Source organism: Gossypium hirsutum, chromosome D04, assembly GCF_007990345.1.
Source record: "Gossypium hirsutum isolate 1008001.06 chromosome D04, Gossypium_hirsutum_v2.1, whole genome shotgun sequence".
NCBI classification, from domain to species: domain Eukaryota; kingdom Viridiplantae; phylum Streptophyta; class Magnoliopsida; order Malvales; family Malvaceae; genus Gossypium; species Gossypium hirsutum.
The window spans coordinates 39956364-39975846 of record NC_053440.1 but is presented as its reverse complement, the minus strand read 5'-3'; the positions used below and the strand labels follow the sequence as shown (position 1 = coordinate 39975846).

The following is a 19483-nucleotide window of genomic DNA, read 5'->3' as shown; positions in this document are numbered from 1 at the left end:
AAATCTCGAGAATTGATCAAACTATCCTTTGTGGCAAAATTACCTTTTTACCTTTTTTTTTGTCAAATTTAGTGATTTCTTCTTAAAATTTGATAGTTAGACCAAATCAAGTTCATAATTCATTAAAAATATTTATAATAACTCTATGAGTAATGAAAATCGCACTTTAGCTCTTTTTTCGATAAAATATAAAAATTACAATTTAGTCGCTATAATATTCAAAAATTTTAATTTAGTCTCAAAAGTTATGTTCATCCCACCGAATCATAGTCCAATTTATTTCATGATAACTTATCCATAATAATTCATATTTTTCCACTTTTGGGTAATGTTGCACAATGGTCCTCATACTTTTCAAAATTTACTTTATTTAGTTCTTTTTTTTTTGTCAGATTTTCACTTTTTAAATTCTTTTTACATATTCTCAACTCTAATATCAAATTTCTTTTATAAAATTTCTAATTTGAGTCATTGAATAATTTTTTCGATGTTCGAGCCCAAAATCCTACAACGTGTCATATCAAAATTTGCACGACATTACGTTATCTTAGAATAATTATTTTTATCATAGATTCTTAAAAGATAATCTTCTGTGCATCACTCGTTTAAACTTCGTTATCTATACTTTTCTTACTACTTAAACTAAAAAGAAAATATATTCAACTTTCTACCTTGATCCATTAAATATGTTAAGTTTATTTGAGAAAATCGAGGATACTTTTTTTTCATATATTTTAAATTTGAATTTCCAAAATGCTATTTTATTTTTACGAAGCAAAAAATTATTTTGTGATATGTTATTTATTTGATATTTAAAAACTAAATAAATTAATCATGAATTCAAACATTAAAATGTTTAGGAAAATAAAATATTTATTACTCAGTTTTTTGGTGTCATTATCTAACGTAGGCCCATATTATCTTAATTATTATATCTTAAATAGGGTGGTAGGATAAAATAAGATATGAATTGTGATATCATCATATCCTCAAACGTAATCATCCTCCACCAATCAAGTGACACTTGGCCAATTACATACCATACACGTGGGCCACTATCGAAGAATGCCACTTGTAATCTCTCAAGTCTTCAACTTCTCTTGATAGAAGACCAAAGTGTTTCAGCTGTTTTAAAAAACACTACAATTTGTCCATGTTTCATCTTTTTAAAGTTACCACCACAAGTTGTAAAGTTGAAAGAAAACCCGTAGATGGTGAACCATGGATCCTGCAAATGGTGCTCAAGATTCAGGGTCCTTTCTGACTCCTTTGTTGATTTCCTTGGCCGGCATAGTTGCCACTTGTCTAGCACTAATTGTATACCATTTTTTACTTGTCAAATACTGCCTGAGATGGGGAGATCAACCGGATGATGCCACAAATCCCTCCATACCAACTGGGCTTCAACATAAAATCCTGGAAACAATTCCAATCCTGTCTTTCTCCAGGGATAAAGATGAAGAATTGGGCACTCATCAAACTGAATGCGCTGTTTGCTTGGGAGAACTAAAGGAAGGGGAGACTATCCGCTTGTTGCCAAACTGCAGGCATTTGTTTCATGTCCCGTGCATTGACAATTGGTTTTTGGCACATTCTACCTGTCCTATTTGTCGAACACTTGTAGACTATTCTAGTTTAGAATCGCCTCCGGCCAACCATATTGGAGGAGAAAGGGTTCCGTATTTGGCTCGAAACATCGGACAAGGTGGCGATCAGGCCGCATCAACTTCCGGGGTTCAGTCAAATACTTTGTTAAGACATTGTCTGCCCCTGGTGTTCCCTAGAGAAAGTAAAACACATGTGATCACAGGGTTGAAGGGATCCTTGTCAATGGATCAGTTCCACATATACATTAACTTAATAGATGACAGTGGAGATGCTTCTTCTTCAACATCAAAGATGATTTTGTGGAAGAGCAATTCTTGTAAGGCTCCATCTATGAGACAGTTGGATCGAATGTCTTCATTGTTGAGGTCTTTCTCACAATTGCGAGTAGGTAGGAGTAGAACCAGTTATGGAATTCTTCCTTATTAACATGATGTTTGGAAACAAAAATTTGGTTGATGCTTTCTGTTGCTTCCATCATATACTAGATTAATTTGAAAATTTACTTCATCCAGGTTCATAATCCTAAATCATGTTTATACTCTGTTTTATTAAATTTCCAAGCCCTATGTTCGGAAAAAATATTCTAATATGTTGCCACATGCATTCTGGCCAAAATTCTAAATTAGTTTCTACATTTTGAAACATTCTAATTAAGATCATATCATAACGCTAGCCTGCATTAATTTTGGATTTAATGTAACATACTTAAAATATGTTAGATCTACTTTAAACATATATGTTCAGCACATTGATAGCTTAGACATAAAGTAAAAAAAAACCGTGTTTTTAAAATTTAAGATTATTTTTTTTAAACACGTCATATTCAAGTTGCTCATTATAGGTGTAAATGCATTTAAAATTTGATTCACATATTTTTAATATGTTTTAAATCATATCCGTGAAGAAATTTAACGTCTTAACTAACAATTAGGCTGACACTAAGACTTGCTTGAAGCAATGGTTAAAGCTATTGTTTAGCACTTAGACGAAACATGTTCAAATTTTGTCATTTTTCCTCCCCTTCCCCTTGTAATGATAAAAAAATAACACTAATAGTTAGGTTGACAAAAAGCCTGAATGATATTGTACTAATAATTTGGAAACCCAATTCAATGGTAAGGTACATTGTATACCCAAATAGAGAATGCAAGTTTAAACCTTGATAACAATATTGTTAAGAGCGACAACCATGAACCTTGAATATAGACCATAAAATTAACATGGAAGATACCAAATGAAAATAAAATGAAAACCCAATTTAAACATTTTGAAATTATTATACAATTTAAAGGGATACACCATTTTTAGCCCTTGAACATGACTATTTTTCCCAAGTAGATACCTAATTTTATTTTTGGTCTAGGTTGGTACCTGAACTCGTATTCCATTAAACACTTTACCCATTTTTTGTTATGGTGTAAAATTGTGAAAACATGATACTTTGAAATTGTGCTAGATCATCACTTAAAAATTAAATTAAAAATATTTAAAATCTAAAAAATTATAGAAACTGTAACACCCTGTACCTGACATGATGCCACATTTGTTGTTAGAGCAACTACGATAAAATATATTCAATTTATACCATTATAAATTTAAATATGAGTAATACATGCATATGATACATTATACAATCATTTTCGGGTGTTACACGAGCTTATGAAATCTCTATTACTAACCCAAGGTTGAATTAGAGCCAAATTGTAAAGATTTTAAAATCTAGGGTTGACATCACGACTTTGAGGATTCTTCCTCGTGACGCAACACATTGACTAGGTCTTGCCGTGACAACAAAGTTTCCACATTGCGACGTGATTGTTTGTTTGAAAATGGTTCAAAATGGAACCAACTTGCACTTACCTAAACAACAATTCACATTTCTATTGTACCTTTCCAGCCAAAAGCACATGTTCCAAAAGTTCAATTATATATAATACTACCTTATTCACAAATGTACCAATACCATGCAATCATTTCATCAATGTCGTACAACCTATAAGCTAATTTCATAGTACAACCATTCCAATCATTTGACATATATATATACATATTCAAATAGATCATAAACATATGAACTAATTTATGCATTTCAAACCTTGTGACATACCCAAATTCATAATCCAACCTTGTGACCATTTCTAAAATACCAATTCTAACTTCACAAATAAACATAAACACATATTGTGTCAAAACCGACTCAACCTAGGCACATGCCATATATTTAACAAAACAGAACTATACAAGCATTGTTGAGTCGAGGATCTCTTGCTGGATGTTGTCGTGATGTCTATTACCTCATTCATTCTTGATTGGCCCCAGGGCTTGTTTTTAACTCATTTCACATGATCTCACACATTGTAACACCCCGTACCCGAGACCGTTTCCGGAGTCGGACACGAGGGGCTCACAGACTAAATTCGCTTACTATCGCAGTCCATTTTAAAAATTTCCAGGCAGTTGGCTAACTGCGTCACTGTCACCTTAAAAATCATATCTTGAGTTTCACAACTCCAAAATCAGTTTCGTAATTTTTCCCTGAAACTAGACTCATATGCCCATCTACATATTTTTTTCTAGAATTTTTGGTCGGGCCAATTAGTACAGTTTATTAGTCAAAGTCTCCCATGTTACAGGGATCGACTACACTGACCTTTGCACATTACGACTTGGATATCTCCCTGCACAGAGCTTCAATACTGATGCCGTTTGTTTCTATAGAAACTAGACTCAGAGAGGAATCTATACATATATGGCATGACTCCTAATTATCTCTGGTTAATTTATAATGAATTTCCAAAGTCGGAACAGGGAATCCAGAAACCGTTCTGGCCCTGTCTCACGAGAACCTGAATATCTCTTAACAGACTGTCCATATGATCGTTTCGTTACTTTCCTACGAAAATAGATTCATCAAGGTTCGTTTACATAATTTATTCACTATTTAATTCCATTCCTACTATTTTTAGTGATTTTCCAAATCTACATCACTGCTGCTGTCAGCATCTGCCTTTAAGGTAGACTTTACCTATTTCATAGTTTCCATTATTCAACTAGCCCTTTTAGCATAAATAGCACAAATTATGATAGTGATTAACCATTCCCATGGCCAATCCTTGTTAAGCATATCCACACCTCTCAATAACCATATCCATACCAAATGATTATAACATTATGCTCAAACATATATAAGCCATTTTCGCATGGCTATCCAAAATTATACAAATCCAAAGGGTCCATGACCCACAACAAAAAGGGTAGTCCTATAAATGCCATTTTCAGAGTTCAACCAAAAGTGTACCAAAAGGGCTTTGATAGTGTGGGAGACTTCGACTTCCAAAAATCCAGAGTCCGATAGCTGATGAGCCAAAATCTATAAAACAGAGAAACAAAGAAACGGAGTAAGCAATTTATGCTTAGTAAGTTTTGAGCAAGGGATTCCAGCACAACAAAAGTATAGCATTCATATAGCTAAACGGATAATTTCATATGCACAAATTTTCAATATCATACTTACTTCACATTACCAACCCTTATGTTCATACACAAAAGATCAACTTAGCCAAAGGCCGGTAGCTCATTTATCAACTGAGCAAATACTTATTTGTAAGGGCTCAACTAATTCAAAGCACATACGAAACATACCTCAATGTTGGGATGTTACAAGCGTATTAACTGAAATTTTTACAGCAAGATCATTCATTCCCAAATCACGTACCTTCGGAATTTAACCGGATATAGCTACTCGTTCAAATGCCTTCGGGACATAGCCCGGTTATAGTAACTCGCACAAATGCCTTCGGGACTTAACCCGGATTTAGTAACTCGCACCAATGCCTTCGGGCTTAGCCCGGAATTAGTATCTCGCACAAATGCCTTCGGATCTTAGTCCGGATATGGTCACTTAGCACAAAGCCTTCGGGACTTAGCCCGGACATCATTCGAATAACCATGCACATTTAACAATCAATCATGACACATTCGTATTTCATTTTCATTAGCAAAACTCAAACACAAGACACTTATCACTCTTGCAATTTCGGCTCAATAGCCACACACAAAGAGCATGATTTTGATTTGCTTAAAACATGATCTAATCAAATCATAATTTAAGCTCTATTACTCAAGAACTTACCTCGGATGTTGTCGAACGATTCCGATGGCTATTCGACCACTTTTTCCTTCCGTTTATCGGATTTAGTTCCCCTTTGCTCTTGAGCTTAATTTAACAAATAAATTGATTTAATCATTTGAGCATCGAAAAGAGGAACTCAAGATACTTAGCCCATATATATATACATTAGACATTAAAGTCACATACATATGAAATCATGAATCAACTCAACATATTAACCCATACTTCCTTTTAGCCGATTGTCTAAGCCAAGATAAAAGCATCAATATGCTTGCCTCTAACCGAATACATGCAACACCAATCTTCTTCCTATGGCCGAATATGCATGTCTATGTTGAGGCCGATTATATGCTTAATACTTCCTACAAGTATGGTTACTTGTATTGATTATATATCATCTTGTTTCAAGTTCAAAACTCGGCTAATACGCATATATACACTAGTAATCAAATACTAACATTTTGCACTTCACCTTACTACCATTTCACATCTATTTTCTACCATGGCCGAATGCATCAAGACACCATACCATTCAATTTTGGTCATGGGTTACACAAAGAACTTAATGTCTAACTCAAAAATGCCAAAAAGAAAATCCAAGAGTCATCAATCACCATCACATGTATCATTACAAAGCTTTACACTTAGCATGCAAATGACATCAACACAAATCCACCTTAGCCGAAACTTAACTCATCTTCATGCCTCATCACCACAACATCAAACATCAACCAAGAAGACAACACCCATGGCCGAATATCATCTCCATCTCATAGCAAAGATTTAAACCATGGGCTAGGTAGAACTCAAACTAACAACTAAAAACATGCATGAATCTCAAGGACAACATCAAACATACCTTAGTCTAGCAAACCACCATAGCCGATTTTCTCAAGCTCTTCCCCTTCCTTTCTTTCCTCTATTCGGCCAAAAATGTTCAAGAATGAACACTTTTTTTTTGTTTTCTTTCTTCAATTCACGGCAATGGGGGGGGGAAACATGGATGAGACAATTTTTTTCATCATCATTTACCTTTCCATTATTATTTTATTACCCATACTCCTTATTTTATTTTATTGTTTCCTCCCATGATGCACCAACACAACATGTCTATGACATGTTTTGCCCATCACCCTTTGTCCATCCTAATGTCATGGCCGGCCACTACTAGATGGGGGGTAAAATTGACATGCAAGTCCCCCCTTTTTCAACATGCACTAATAGGTCCTTATGTTTTGATCTATCACATTTCAAAAATGTCACACATAAGTCCTATTGACTAAATTCACATGCAATTTACTAAATCGAAGCTTAAAATTTTCACACATTTATTTTAGACAATAAATATCATATTCAAATAATTTGGTGACTCGGTTTAGCGGTCCCGAAACCGCTTTCCGACTAGGGTCACTTTAGGGCTGTCACACACATGCTGTCGACTATTGCATTTCATATGTGTGCAGTTATACCAAATCAACCACATTTCATTTTAGTTTACCATATAGCCAAATCATGTTTATATAACCCTATTAACCAGACACGAACCTAGAATCGATAAACGAATTTGTCACCCCAGGTTGTACGGCAACGATGACTTTATGTGTACAATCTACCACTCTGGTTTGCCCAAAAATGTTGGCTTCCAATCAATATCCAGACCCTATGGCATGCCAACTATATCCAAACTAGTTTGAACAACTAAAAGGGTAACCAATTTTCCAATTTCTTTATATATTTTGATTCATGATTAGTCATTTTCAATTCATTAATATTTCATCAAATCATATAACATGGTTCAGCTCAATTCTATATCTAGAAACATATATAAATTAATTCATGCAAATTCTATTCTATTTAATTTAGTCTACTATCTCGTTATTCAATCTTAAACATAGTAATTAACTTTAAATAATCATTTTCAACTCACCTCAATGTCACATTATGCAAATATCATAAATATACAACATTAAATTGATCTCGAATCATAGAATTACAAAGAGATATCTCGCGTCACTTGTCGACGGTTATTGCTTTTCCTTTCCCTCTCAACAAACTAGTGTCATATTTACCTTTGAATAATAATTCAACAATTAAACAATATTAATTTTCATTCAATTCAGATTCAAATACAAATCCAAGCACATTTTACAATTTATTCAATTTAATCCCTAAACTCGGGATAATCGTAACTTTCGATATAGAGCTTCGGATTAAAATCCGATTTCACATTTACAAATTAGGGACCTTATACTTTCTATTCCTAAAATAATTTCAGAACATGTTTTCATTTTATTCAATCTGGTTCCTAATGTAACAAAGCTAACAATCAAGCTTGTTAAACTTTACAATTTAGTCCTTTTCATAAATTTCTATCAATTTCAAGCCAAATTCCTCAAATTATCAACAACGGAAACTTATCAAAATTTCAAAAATTGAACAACTTGATACATAATCTAGCTAAATCAATCTCCCATGATCATAAATTTATAAAAATTACATGAAAAATAACTTGGTTACCTTTAATTTGCTGACCATGCTTATCACCCCAAAATGGTGTTTTTCTTTCTTTGCTAGCCTTGGGCGGTGGAAGAATATGATATATTCATATTTCATTCCACTACCATTCTATTTATACAACAATTATCTTGTTAATTAATCTTAATTAACATATTTAATTATGTTTTTTATTTAATTTAAAAAAATGCCTATCATCATTACCATTGAATAATACATGTTAACTTTTGGTTCATTTACCATTTTAATCCTTTGGATAATTGGTATCTAGGTCCTCAAGTCTTTTCCTAACTAAAAATCTATAGTGATTGGACTTTTGCAATTTAGTCATTGGACCTTAATTAACCACTTTTTAAGCTAAATTACTTAACCGAAATTTAATATATTTTATACTATATTTAAGGACTCGATTTATGAAAATGAGATTTTGAAACTGAAATTTTCGAAACTAATAGAAATAGGGTCGTTATAATTCTTCCCCCTTAAGAAATTCCGTCTTCAAAATTTATCTGAAATGAGGTGGGGTCACTGAGATTTCATTGTCTCCTCCGGTTCCTAGGTCACTTCTTTTATGCTATGACTAAGCCATATGACTTTCACCAATGAAACGCGCTTATTTCTTGGCTCTTTTACTTCTTGAGCTAAAATCTCTACCAACTTTTCTTCATATGATAGATCAGACTGAACTTCAATTGCTTCCACTGATATAATATGAGAAGGATTGAATCGATATCTTTGGAGCATAGATTCATGGAAGGCATCGTGAATCTTTTACGATTTCGATGGTAGGCAACCGGCCGAACTCTTTTAATGATCTCATACGGTTCAATATACTTGGTACTTAGCTTTCCCTTGCAACCAAAGTGCAAGATTAATTTCTTTAGCTCAACATTATCATGAACACAAATTTGATTGTGGAACCGAAGTCAATCATCCATATTAATGCTGAAATTTTTAACCATGCCTTGCTGAGCAAGCTTTAATTTCTCCGTTAACTTGACATCAACAGATTGCGTCTCTTTTATTTAATCAATCAACAAGGGTTTAATTTTTTTTAACTTAGTCGATAATTTTCCATCTTTACAAATTCTAAGCTGAGGAAACATCGTTCTCAATCCAATTGTTGACTTTCAGCTCAAAGCATAAGCAACAACATTCGTTTTCCCAAGATGGTAATCGGTTACGCAATCATAATCTTTCAACAACTCAATCCAACAATGATGTATCAGATTTAGATCCTTTTAGGAGATCAGATACTTGAAAATTTTTTGATTCGTATAAATATGACACTTTTCACCATACAAGTAGTGCCTTCAGATCTTTACAAAAAAACACCTCAACGGCATGATCTAAATCATGCGTCTAGTAATTGCATTTATTTTGTTTCAACTAACGAGACACATATAAAATTATTTTATTGTCCTGCATTAGAAAACAACCTAATCCTTTCAATGAAGCATCACTGAATACCACAAATTCTTTCCTGAATTCAAGTAAGGTCAAGATCAACACTTCTGTCAACATGGCCTTCAACTTTTCAAAACTCTCTTGACACTGATTACTCCACACAAACTACACTTTCTTTTGTAGGAATTTTGTCATAGGAAAGGCGATTTTAGAGAATCCATTTATGAACCTCCTATAATATATAGCTAAGCCAAGGAAGTTTCGTATCTCTAATACATTTTTTGGCGACTTCCACTGAAGGATAACTTCAACCTTTTTGGGACCAACCCTGATTCCTTCAGCCGAAATGATGTGCCCTAGAAAAATCACTTCAGATAACCAGAACTCATAATTACTGAGCTTCCTAAAAAGTTACTTTTCATGCAACACTTGCAATACGATTATCAGATGCTTATCATGCTCAGCCTCTGATCTCGAGTATATCAAGATATCATTGATAAGTACCACCAAAAATTGATCCAAATACGATTGGAATATACGATTCATGAGATCTATGAACGTTGTAGGTGCATTTGTTAGCTCGAATGGCATCACAAGAAATTCATAGTATCCGTACCGCATACGAAATGTTGTTCACCTATAGCTGATAATATCATGATCTCAAATTGATTTTCGAGAAGACTGATGCACCTTTCAGTTGATCAAACAAATTTTCAATACACTACAATGCATAACGATTCTTGATCATCACTTATTCAATTTTCAATAATCAATGCAGAGCCCCTTTGACCCATCTTTCTTCTTAACGAGCAATATTAGAGCTCCTTAGGTCAATATACTAGGACGTATAAACCTGTGGCCTAGGACATCTTGCAACTGATTTTTTAGCACTTTTAATCCCGTTAGCTTCATACGATATGCAATTGACATAGGAGCTATACCCAAGTAAATTTCAATTACAATTTCATCCCCACTAATAGGAGGTAATCTTGGAAATTCTTCTTGAAACACTTATGGGAACTCGCATACTGTCTGGATCTTACTCGTTTAGCTTTCATCGAGTTCGAGTTAATAGGACAAATCATATATGTTTCACAACCTTGATTAAAAAGCTTATTAGCTCGAACTGATGATATGATATGAGTAGAATCACTTGATCTTATGCTTTTGACTTCAATAATTTCACTTTTAGGACTTGAATAGAGAACTTCTTACGATAGTCTTGAATCACACTTTGCTTGTTCAACCAGTTCATTCCTAGAATTACATCAGAATAAAAAAAATAACATGATTAACAGATTATCTGGATTTCTATTGAGCATCGCTTGCACACTTAATCAACGAGCATTGTTTGTCTCAAAAGACTTGGAAGAGATATATATATCACTATACTTAACAACTCCAATTTTAATTTTCCTGCTAGAACATTATAAATTCTTGTTTCTGATCTTCTAAATATAATTCACCAACATTCTTCTTTTGAAACTTGGACTTGAAGAATGTCTAAGCAGCCTAATTCATTGGCACATGATGCGTGAGAGTTAGCCACCATTTACATGCCTTTCTGTAACAACTCGATTTTCAGTAGTGTCGAAAACAATAGTTTTAGAACCCTATTTTCGTACTTTAAGTCTGTAAAAATTAAATATTAATATTTATGAGGTTAGTATAGAAACATATTAAATTTTGGTCCAATAAATTTTCCAAATTGATAGTTAATTAAGGTATAGGGACTAAATTATAAAATTTTATCGCTATATATTTTTAAATGACCAAAGGACCAATTGAGCAATTAAACCCTTTTAAACTACTTATGGTTAATTAATTAAAGTTTAATTAAATTAATTAAGATTAATTAAAAATTAAACTAAGTATAAAAGACAAAATTAAAAGAAAAAGAAATCAATTTGCTTATCTTCCTATTCTCCATGGAATACAAAAAGAAGGAATAGGGTTTGAGCTTTCAAAACTTTTGACCCTAATTTGAGAGTTCAATTTAGTCATTTTCTTGTATGTTTTATGTTTTTTAAGTTATGAGAGCTTGATTTAGCTAGCCCATGTACCAATTTTTCAAAATTTTAAAGTTTAATGAAGTTTCCATTGTTGATTTCTTGAAGAATTTGGTGTTAAATTTATAGATTTTAAGTTTTGATGTGAAAAAGAATTAGATTGTAAAATTTAAATGCAAGTTTTGTTCAAAAGGAACAAAGTGTATAAATTGTATAGTTGTTGTGAAATTTTTGTAGTAATAGATAATATAGGTTCCTAAAAGGACGTATTGGGATATGTTTTGAAACCGAAGCTTAAAATTGAAAGTTATCACAATTTAAATTTTAAGGATTTAATTGAATAAAATGAAAATTTTAGGGCTTTAAAAAAATTAAATTGAACTATTCATGCATAATACAAGATGATATAAATGTTTTGTATTGATAAATTGAATTGAATATTGTATAGATAGGAAATTAAACCAAATCGAAGATAATTAGGGAAAAGTAGAAATTGTCAATTAGTCCTTAAAGTCTCAGTTATTTTTGTTTTTTCAGGTAAGTTCATATGGAACTTACTAAATTATTTTTTGAATTATATTTGTTTCAATTTTATGTTTATATTTAAGTGAGTTTATGGAAATTGAATAATTTGAATTGTATTTGTTTCAATTTTATGTTTATATTTAAGTGGCTTTATGGAAATTGACTTATTTAGCTATTTGTGGACTTAATTGTAAAACGTGAAAATGTTGGTTATACGAAAGGGTATAAGGTACTGATATAAATGTTACATGTTTACAGGATTTGTGTGACATGTATTCTGATAAAAAGGTTTGAAATGATATGATCATAATAATGATGCCAGTGTGAACTTAGTAAAAGATTAGGATACGTATGGAAAGCAATTAAGGTCAAATATGAAATGGATCAAAAATTTACATGGTTATATAAGACCCAAAATTTGTTGCAAATCTTTGGTTTATATGCATCGTTGGTTTAGCCTAGATTGTAACCTCGATACGATCTCAGCTTGTGTTAGAAAAATTCATAAAAGTGAGCAACCCTAATCACTATCAACTTGTGTGAGCAATATAATCCTGTGTATTCGTGTTCAATTTACTATAATTTCCTCAGACAAAACACTAATCTAATGAAATGTAAATATTGAAATGGACTAGATATGAATTGAATTATATATGCTTCTAATGTGAATTATTGTATATGATTGTTGTTACAAGTTCATTGTATGAAAGTTTTACTAACTTATTGATTGTAAATGGTGTTCTGCATTAGCTATCTCAAAATGTGCCAAAGAATGTCAAATTGCCTTATTAACATGTTAAATGTTTAGTTTATTAAATTATCGAGGTAAGTTAATTAAATTTCATATGGACTTACTGTAACACCTCTTACCTAGTTCGATCGTCAAACCCAAGTAATAGAATGCTACAGACAAATACGAATCATTTACAGGAAATTTATAATTCAAAATTTCAATTAAGTATGCGTACATTATATATAATCAAGTATAAAAAGCATTACAACAAAATTTATATTTATATCAAGGTTACAAAAGCTTAAAATCAACCCGGCAACAAACAGGGATCAATTTGAAACAAAAATAAAAATATAGGAAAATTCTATAAATAGGGGTTAGACGACCGTGTCCCCTGACCATGTAGAAGGCTGAGGCTATGTGGCATTGGACACACGGCCGTGTGGGCAAGATGTGCAATAGCCTGATGCCGTGTGGGGTTGGAGTCACACGGCCGTGCGAACAAACCATGTAACTCACTAATGCCGTGTAGATCAAAAGTGTAAAAACTCAAAAGATGTCACATGGTCGTGTTGTTGAGCCGTGTAACAAATTGAGGCCATTTGCACTAAAATCACCTAAAACATACAAAACTTACAACTGTGTGTCTAGTCGTGTATACCTGTAGGAACCTTTCAAAACAAGCTTTTAACCTTATATCACTTATGCCACAAGAAACATATTATACCAACTTTCAACCAATTCAAAAGCATCATTATCATACCAAAAACATCACTTATAACAACCAACCTAAGTGTCTAAACAATATGCCACAATTGACACCTCAATTCATCAACTCAAATTCAAACAAAACAACACATTCAAACCATTCCAATATGCCTTCCAAGGCACCTCAATACAATTAACATGACATACAACATTTAACCATCAATAACACCTTATAATGATTCAATATCAACCATACAAGCATGTACAAAGCCTTACTAAATCCATTCAAACTTAGCATAGGCATACCATTCATTTACTAAGCATATGTCAAAACATATTACCTACTTGCCATATAAGCATTATAACATACATACCTAAACCCATTAACCAAGTTATCAACTACAAAGATCATTACAAAAATTATAGATATGCACACATTCAAATAATATTCAAAATGCCAAATTCATCCAAAGCATAACATATACAACCACATAACTCTCCTAGGTACATGCCATGACCAAACCAAAATCATCACCAAAACTTGAGTCTAGGGTTGCCATTGGATGCTAAAGTTGACAATTGAACCAAAAAGTACTTAACCTACGCATGGAAAACAAAACAGTGTGCTAAGTATAACTCAGTGGAATTTTTGTAATTCAAACATTAAAACATAATATAATACATTCAAATACATGAGTTAAAAGTAATAGATGAAATGTAATTTAACATGTAAACTTTTACTACTTCATAGCTAACTATCCAAATTTAACATAAACACTAATATGAAACATCAAACTTCCATTTCATATCCCTTGAAATATCGAGCATTAATATCTCATTCCATCTCAATTTCCATTGTATGCATTCAAAGATCATAAACATCTTTATTTCTATTCACTTCACATACCGTTATTCCGATTTCCATTTAGTTCCCTATTAACATGACTAAGACTCAGACTCAGACTCAGATAGATACGCGGATCCAAACAACACACCAATATGGCACCTAATGCCTGTCGAATAAATCCGAAATAATAAGTTGTGCCCTGCGCTAGCCGGTAAAAATTGACAAATAAATGTGCCCAACAGTAGTCGGTATAACTGAAAAATGGGGTGCCAGCACTCCCCGACATGTAGCCATATAACCCTAAACTCTTCCTATCCTATGGCATGCCAATTATCCCCGACCTTGCTCGAACAGTTAATAGGGTAATAGTTTCTCACATGCATTTTTAAGCACTTCTTCATTTTCACATCACAATCTCAATCAACCAATCCATAATTCCCATATATAACAACATATTTCATCACAACATTAGAAAATTCAACATTTCAAATAATATTTAATATTTCTAAATCTATTCAATTCAGTCCTTAATATAAATAACCAATTCAATTACATCATTTCAACTCTCTGAATCAATTATAACTCACCTTATGAACTTACCATACAATGCAATGTAAAATGCAACAATTGAGATAGTTCGGATTATAGAAACACAAACCATAAACTCCGAGCTATTCATCGACAACTTTATCTTTTCCTTTCTTTTTTGAGGAACTCGAGTCAACGTTAGCTTCAGTTTAAAATAAACATATAAAATTATCAATACATAGCCATTTTCACATTCAATTGTTATTTTATACAAATGTTTCATTTTACTCAATTTAGTCCCTAAAATCGTAACTAACATAACTTTCAAATTTAACCTCCATTTTTTTATGTTGATTTCACTCTAGGCTTAATTTAACTTCCTATTTGTAATTTGGCATAATTGCAAAAAAACCTCAACGTTTGGGGGCTTTTGGTTTTGTGCCCTTGACCTTTTTATTTTTTGATTGACACCCTCAACATTACGATTTTTTAAGAAATCGGCCTAGTTTTAACGGTCAACATGAGTTGACTGTTAATCAAACTATAGCTCAACATAATAGCCCATGTGGCATGCCACATAAGTGCACGATGTCATAGGTGATGTCATCTATTTAACAAAATTTTTCTCTTATTTTCTCTTTTGTCAAACACATGGTTGCTGCCATTTTTTTCCTCTCATTTTCTCTCTTGCCAAACACCATTTTTCTTCTTCAAAACATATGGTTGGCTCATTTCATCTACAAGAATCTCTATTACTATGATTATAATCATGCTTTTGTGTAATTTTTGTAAACCCACACCACATTTTCAGCTTAAAATCATTATTTTTTCCCCACTGCCGTCTGCCTTTTTTTTCTCTCATTTTCTTTCTTGCCAAACACCATTTTTCTTGACAAAAAGACCTTTACGAGATTTACCATAGATAAAAAATTGATATTGTTAACCAATCCCATAGGATTTTTCTATTATTTACTCATTCATTATAGAAATTGAGCATTAATTTGGATTTGTTAATGTGTGTGTTTTGACAGATAAGAAGGTCTTCATACCATGATGTGATAAGGGTGTCAAAGATACAAAAATACCTAAACATAATTGGAGTTCAAACATATGTTATCAATAGTGCTAAGGTTGTTTTCATCAACAAAAGGTCACAGTCAAGGCCAGGAAAGGGTGTCATCTAAACCTGTGAAGTCTATGAGCGTAGCCTTGTCAACAAATCCAAATTCTGCTCTCTCCGTTGCAAGGTAACCAAAAAAAAAACCCACCACTCTTCTCTTTTGCACTTTCTAATTAAATTTTCTTGGCAAGTCAATGGTGTTGTTTGGTAGCTGAGAAAACTGTTGAGGGCAAGTGAAGCTCCCAAATTTTTACATTATGTTTGACTTTTGCAATGCATTTATTGGGTCAATTCGCAAGTTTTGAATGTTATCTGAACATTGCAGATAGTTAGAAATTCAATGGATTTCAAGAAGAAGAAGAGGCAAATGGGAATGGCATCAGATTTAGAGGATTCATACAACAGTAGTAGCAACCATTGAAATTACCTCAAGAATAGTAACAACAACAACAAAATCCAAAGCTTTAGCCCATCAACACCCCCACCAATATCGGTTAATTACCAAACTACTAAATGAAGAAAGGGGATTCTGTATAAAGCCCTAATGGCAGGTCTAATTATAGAATATTAAGCCATACTATTTAACTATTATTGCCCCACATATACAAAGGTAATTATCTTGTATATAGAAGCAACAATGGTGAACAAGAAGGGCAAGAGAGAAAATGAGAGAAAAAAATTGTTAAATAGATGACGTCATTTATGACGTCGTGCGCTTATGCGGCATGCACATGGGCTATTATGTTGACCTACAGTTTGGTTAACGGTCAACATGAGTTGATCGTTAAAACTGGGCTGATTTCTTAAAAATCGTAATATTGAGGGTGTCAATCAAAAAATAAAAAGGTCAAGGGTACAAAACCGAAAGCCCCCAAACATTGAGGGTTTTTTTTGTAATTATGCCTTCTAATTTCTACCACAAAATTCAAAATTTGTGTAATTTAGTCCCTATTGCACAAAATCATCAATTGACTGTACAATTTAGTCCTTTTCAACTCCCAATGTAAAACCTATCAAAATAACACCAAAAGCTTCAATTATTTATCAATGACAACTTCCTAATTATTTATCAATACCAAAAAATAAGACATGGGTCAGCTAGTTTAAGCTCCCAGGATTCCGAAAATAGAAAATTTACAAGAAAATGACTAAATTGAGCATGCTAGTTTTGAGCTTGAAATTTTGAAATCCTAACCGTGCATCTCCTCGTTCTCCTTATGTGGTTTCAAAATTTTAAAGTGAAAAAAGAAAGAATGCTTTCTCTTTCATATTCACCAAACCATTATCTTTTCTTTAATTTAATAAATTTTCATTTTATAAATAAAATTAACTAATGTTTTATATAATATAAACATACATAATCACTTAATTAATTAGCCATCTATAGTTTCTAGGGGCATATTTACTTCTTTAATCCCTATTTACATCTAATATATTTCCACAAGTTTAGTTTATAGAAATAGGGTTCTAAAATTACACTTTCTGTAACACCCCAAACCCGGCCTAGAAGTTAGGCCCGGATCTGACGTGTCACATTGAAGTGTTTTTCAAAAATCATGTTTTCATTAAAACCCTTCTTGAAATTTCAAAATTCTTGCCATTTAAAACTTGTATAAAACCTCAGTTTGCGTTTTTTTTTTATTTTCAATCGAGGTTTATTAAAAAGTTATCACCTTCAAAACCTTGTTGTTGCGGAAGCTTAAGTTAAAGCAAATGATTTATGAAAATGTGATATTTTAAAAATTGAGTTGCGGAAACGTAGTGTTAGAAAACAGTTATTGTTTTGGAAAACCGTGTTCTACTTCTAGTAGATATAAATCACAATCACATCAAATCCCAAATTTAGAATCCAGAAATTATAAAGGCCTTATTACAACTCCAATCAAAATCAAAGTCCTTTAGTAAATGAGTAAAACAGAATAAAACATGTGCAGTTGTGTGGCCCTCTTTGAGTCCGTCGCAGCTCCGAACTGTCTAACGCTGGGTATTACCTAAAAGGTTAAAAACGAGGTGAGTTTAGGAAAACTCAGTGTGTAATCCCCTTATTAAAGAAACAGAATCAGTCTAGGCCTAAGCCCTTAACAATAATAGTATCAGGGTGGGCCTTAGCCCATTACAGTAACGGTGGCAAATGGCCTTAGCCCCCATCAGCCTTGGTTGGGCCTGAGCCCATATCAAAAGGCATATATCACATATATCTGGGCCTAAGCCCATCTCAATATCAGAATCAGTATATGTAATGCATAAATACCCATACCAACCCTGCACTCCATCTCCTATCCAACCCTACACTCCTGTGGGGATTAAATCAACCCACCCATCCCTACACTCCTTATGTAGCACCAGTTCCAGCACTAGCCAATATTGCAGCAGAGCTGCCAATCACATAATCGGCTAAAAGCCATCAGTGGGTCCAAAGTTGTCTCATGCGAACTGTGCGACCCTCACATATCAATCACTTCCTCCAATACAAGATCCCAACCCCATGCAGAATGTCTTGTATGCAGTATGCCATGCTTAAAATCAGTCATATCGTTCACAGTTAAGTCAATCAAACCATAGCACAAATCAGTCATTTACCCTCGAGGGGCAAAATAGTCATTTACCCTCCAGAGGCATTAGGGTTATTTAACAACCTTTCTGAAGGTCTACAGTCGCCTTGAGTGAGACAGATAACCTAAATGGTCATAACAGTGTAAATGGGCCCAAGGCCCATATTTGGCCCAAGTGGGCCTATATGCTCGTGTGGCCCATTTAGCCCAAATTCAATCACAACTATGTGAACTACATCTCCCAATCTAGTATTTGCCACTTAACATGGATTTTATTAGTGTGAGGCCCACGAGCCCATTGCGCCCACACGACCCATTTTAGCCCAACGAGGCCCATAACGGCCCAAGAGCACGAGAATGCTCGTGGTGGCCTCTACAGTTTAATGCCCATATTTGTGGTCTCGGTTCACCACACAAGCGTTCGCACACCCATGTGGCCTCAATCACCGTGTTTCTAGCTTTTCAGTTTTACGATAGTAATATTTTTCGGTGTACAATTACACACCTGATTACGTAGAGTACTAGAAATCCATATGCGCTAGAACCTTGACTAGACCAGTCGAGTGAGATTTGCCTACTTGATCCAAAGCTCGGTGCAGCTACCCTTCCATATCCTATCGAAAAATCCCGAAGAGTCGACACCTTACGTCGCTTAAACTTGGGAGTGGAGGCTGCACGCTCAAACTAAGTCAGTACATTTGCCATCACTTTATTACTAGCACCCTCTTCACCCATCTGAAGTTATGCGATGATTCCCCTTAGATTGCTGGTTGAAAATGATCACCCGCTGCTTGCCAAAT

General features: G+C 33.5%; 1 protein-coding gene and 1 pseudogene across 1 annotated transcript; both read left to right on the top strand.

Moving 5' to 3' along the window:
* The first annotated feature begins 1120 nt into the window (after window positions 1-1120).
* Window positions 1121-2115, top strand: LOC107899506 (RING-H2 finger protein ATL73). The gene has a single exon (XM_016825238.2). The coding sequence runs from the start codon at window positions 1222-1224 to the stop codon at window positions 2032-2034; it is 813 nt and encodes a 270-aa protein (XP_016680727.1). The 5' UTR covers window positions 1121-1221; the 3' UTR covers window positions 2035-2115.
* A 12691-nt stretch (window positions 2116-14806) lies between these two features.
* On the top strand, window positions 14807-16776 carry LOC107898242 (uncharacterized; annotated as a pseudogene).
* The last annotated feature ends 2707 nt before the right edge of the window (window positions 16777-19483 follow it).